Below are 3316 nucleotides of genomic sequence, written 5' to 3'. Positions count from 1 at the left end.
TAGTTTAAGTTTGATCACTCTTGGTATCCAAATATTCTGACCACTCCTAGTATCAACCTTAGACAATTATCTAGAACATTTAACTCTCATGAGCTAAACAATATAAGTGTTTTAATTCTCTTCAGAATATCCAAACAAAATCAGTATTGGTATATAAGTGCATATTCTAATAACTCTTAGGAAGAAGATAAATACAGTACAAAGAAATCTAAGAACTTGCGAAGTTCTTTCTTTTGTTCTATGAACGGACTTAGACTATGTAAGCTTATTGAGAGAATAACAACTTAATAATACAATGAAAGCAAAAGTTCTTGTATTCTCTTGTGTGAGTTATTCTTTTATAGCTTTTTTCGAGAGATGACCATTACTTAGAGATAATTGACTTTGTTAAGAATATATGGCTTCTCGTAGGAAGATATGTATTTTTCTACGTCTTATGAAGAACATCATTGTTTTTGTAGTTAGAGCTAGTACAACTATGATAAGACATAAAGCATTAGAAAAATTTTCTAGTATTGTTTTCCTATCTCACAACGTATTTCTGATATTCGTGCAATACTTTTAAGTATATCTTGATATTGTAAATATCTGCAAAAATAAAGAGAGAAAAGGTAGAGCAGACAAGGTATACTATATACATGCATTTAATGATTTATACGTTGATAGAGAATTGAAGCATGTTTCGTATAATAAACGTTTAGTACAAATCTGAACTTTTTCAAATACATAAGATATATGTAGTTTATGGCTTCTTTCTCTATACATACTTTTAATAAATGTTGTTTAATCTTTTATACTTTAACACATGGTCTATCTTAATAGCATTTAATAATAATGTTTTGATGTGTATATTTTGTATACATTATACTTCTCTATGTTTTGTTAAATGTTTGTTAAACTTCAAAACTAAATATGTAGAGTCTATTCCCTTTAGACATTAGCTACTTCAAGTCCTCTTCTAAAATAGCAAGTTGGACCTTTCTCTCAAGTCTTTGATTTTATTTTTGCATGGTCTTTTATTGTCTCCATATGAGTGCTCATGGGAAAGAGATTTTAAACTGTGAAGGTATATTCCTCAAAGACACTCCCACTATGTTTTAAACTGTGAACAGATTCCTCAGAGTGCCTTGTTCTAACTTTTGGATTTTGTAGAGAAGTCCCTGGTCAAGAGTTGGCTTGGTCAAAATCAACTTTTGACCCTTGCTTCACTAATCAAAACGCACAACATAGTGGGAAAAGGGTGGATCTAGCTGAGCCATCTTCGAAGGAGCTCTGACAACCCTAGTTGTGACCCTGATTCACCGGATTGGCAGCTACGTTTGAACTGGTACAGAGCGGGACTCAAAGGGTGCATACAATTGGACGTTGGCAGAACCGAGAGGGGAGAGTTGTTTCTAAGGCTCTAATTTTCATGAGCTGAGTTGCGAAAAGGGATAAATATGTAAAAAAAGGGCTATTACAAAATCCAACCTCTTGGAATGTAATTGTGTAAGTTTTAAAAGTTCTGTCTCTCCAACAAAGTTGATGTTGACCCAAATTGAACTTTTAAAGGCCTGAACTTTCCAGATTTCAATCACCCAATATTCATGCAATAATAATGCTACCTAAATCCCTTTTGATGACCTTGGTAATTCTTAGGTCATGCAATTTTGACAAATTACCCAATTTATTACTTTGATCGAAATAAGAAACATCTCCCTTTTGAAAGGATAGCTAAGCACAAAAACAATGAGAATAATTCAAAACTTGAAAAAGGCTTGGTGAATGAAACATTCCCATAATCATTATTTTTAGTAATTCAAAACCATATACAATATTAGTATTATATAATACAGATTATATAATATAGATTTAACAGAATAGAAATATAAAAAAGCATTAAATTAGTGAACCCCAGAAACCGTTACTGCATTTCATTCCATTGATGTTCTTCATTTTCTTTGTCCTAAAAAGAACAACACAGGGATTTCAAGAGAGCAAGTAACACTTATGTCACAACACAATTTCAAAGAAAAGGAAATCATCAAAGCATTGGATCAGCCTCCAAAACCATAGAGAGTCCTTCCCTGTCTCTTCAGCGCATACACCACGTCCATGGCCGTAACAGTCTTCCTCCTAGCGTGCTCGGTATAGGTCACAGCGTCGCGAATCACATTTTCCAGGAATATCTTCAGCACTCCTCTGGTCTCTTCATAAATCAATCCACTGATCCTCTTCACGCCACCTCTTCTAGCCAATCGCCGAATCGCCGGTTTCGTTATGCCCTGAATGTTGTCCCGAAGAACTTTCCTGTGCCTCTTCGCACCTCCCTTGCCCAATCCCTTTCCTCCCTTGCCACGACCAGACATTTTCTCAACAGTTTCCGCGCTCAAATAGATCTACTTTTAGGACTTAGGGATTTCTGCTAGTCCGAATTGGAACTAGAACGGGACTCCAGAGAATGATTTCGATCGAACTAGAAAATTTAGGGTTTTGTTTCGATTTAAGATTTCGAATGATTTTTCGGAGGGAGATATACGGGTATTTATTGAAGGTGCTTCCAAGTTTTGAGTTTTGATCTTTGTCGTTGGATGGAGAATTGATCGACGGTTCATCTTTGCGATCCGTGGACTGCAAATTCGACAATTAAGAAGCGTTGATAGATAGATTTGAACGGCCAGAATTTGTGTTGTAGCGTATGTGTAGATTGGGACTTTTTTTACTTTTTCTCCACATTTTGAAACATCCTTTTAAATAAATAGAATAGAATAATAAATTGCTTTTTTTCAGGCAATATAAAAATCACAAAACCAGAAGTCATTGTAAATTGTATTTATTGCTTTAAGAAATTCATCAAATTAATATGCAATATTTTTAAAAAATAAAAATTCTATTGAAAATAGACTTGTTATTCTTTATACAATTTTTTTTCGTAAGAGTATGACTCCCTCTTTTTATTTGTTTGTTACTTCTTTTTAAGTTGAAAATTTTCTCTTTTTATTGAAATAAGAAGTGTTTTAGAAAATAAAATTTTATAATCATCAAATATTTTTATTACCTTGATTAGGTTTTTAAAATATACAAGTTTTAAACTTGTTTACTTAGTGTATGTTTAAGTGTTATTAAAAAAAATAATGAGTTTGAGAATATAAATAATAAAAAAGTTTACTTTATAATTAATTTTTTAATAGAATTAAAATGAAAATTATTTATAGATTTAAAAAGTTAATAAATCAATAAAATTATAAATAATAGAATTTAAGTTTGTTACTCAATAATGTTGACGTTAATTTACATTAGATATAAAATTTAAATTTGTTACTTAATAATAAACATA

At 31.8% G+C, this 3316-nt stretch overlaps 1 protein-coding gene across 1 annotated transcript; it reads right to left on the bottom strand.

Moving 5' to 3' along the window:
* Window positions 1-1887: 1887 nt before the first annotated feature.
* LOC108339895 (histone H4) lies at window positions 1888-2508 on the bottom strand. Its single transcript, XM_017577117.2, has one exon. The coding sequence runs from the start codon at window positions 2346-2348 to the stop codon at window positions 2037-2039; it is 312 nt and encodes a 103-aa protein (XP_017432606.1). The 5' UTR covers window positions 2349-2508; the 3' UTR covers window positions 1888-2036.
* Window positions 2509-3316: the final 808 nt, after the last annotated feature.

This window comes from Vigna angularis, chromosome 5, assembly GCF_016808095.1.
Source record: "Vigna angularis cultivar LongXiaoDou No.4 chromosome 5, ASM1680809v1, whole genome shotgun sequence".
NCBI classification, from domain to species: Eukaryota; Viridiplantae; Streptophyta; class Magnoliopsida; order Fabales; family Fabaceae; genus Vigna; species Vigna angularis.
Note: the sequence above shows the minus strand (reverse complement) of the source record. Positions and strands in the feature narration are given on the sequence as shown.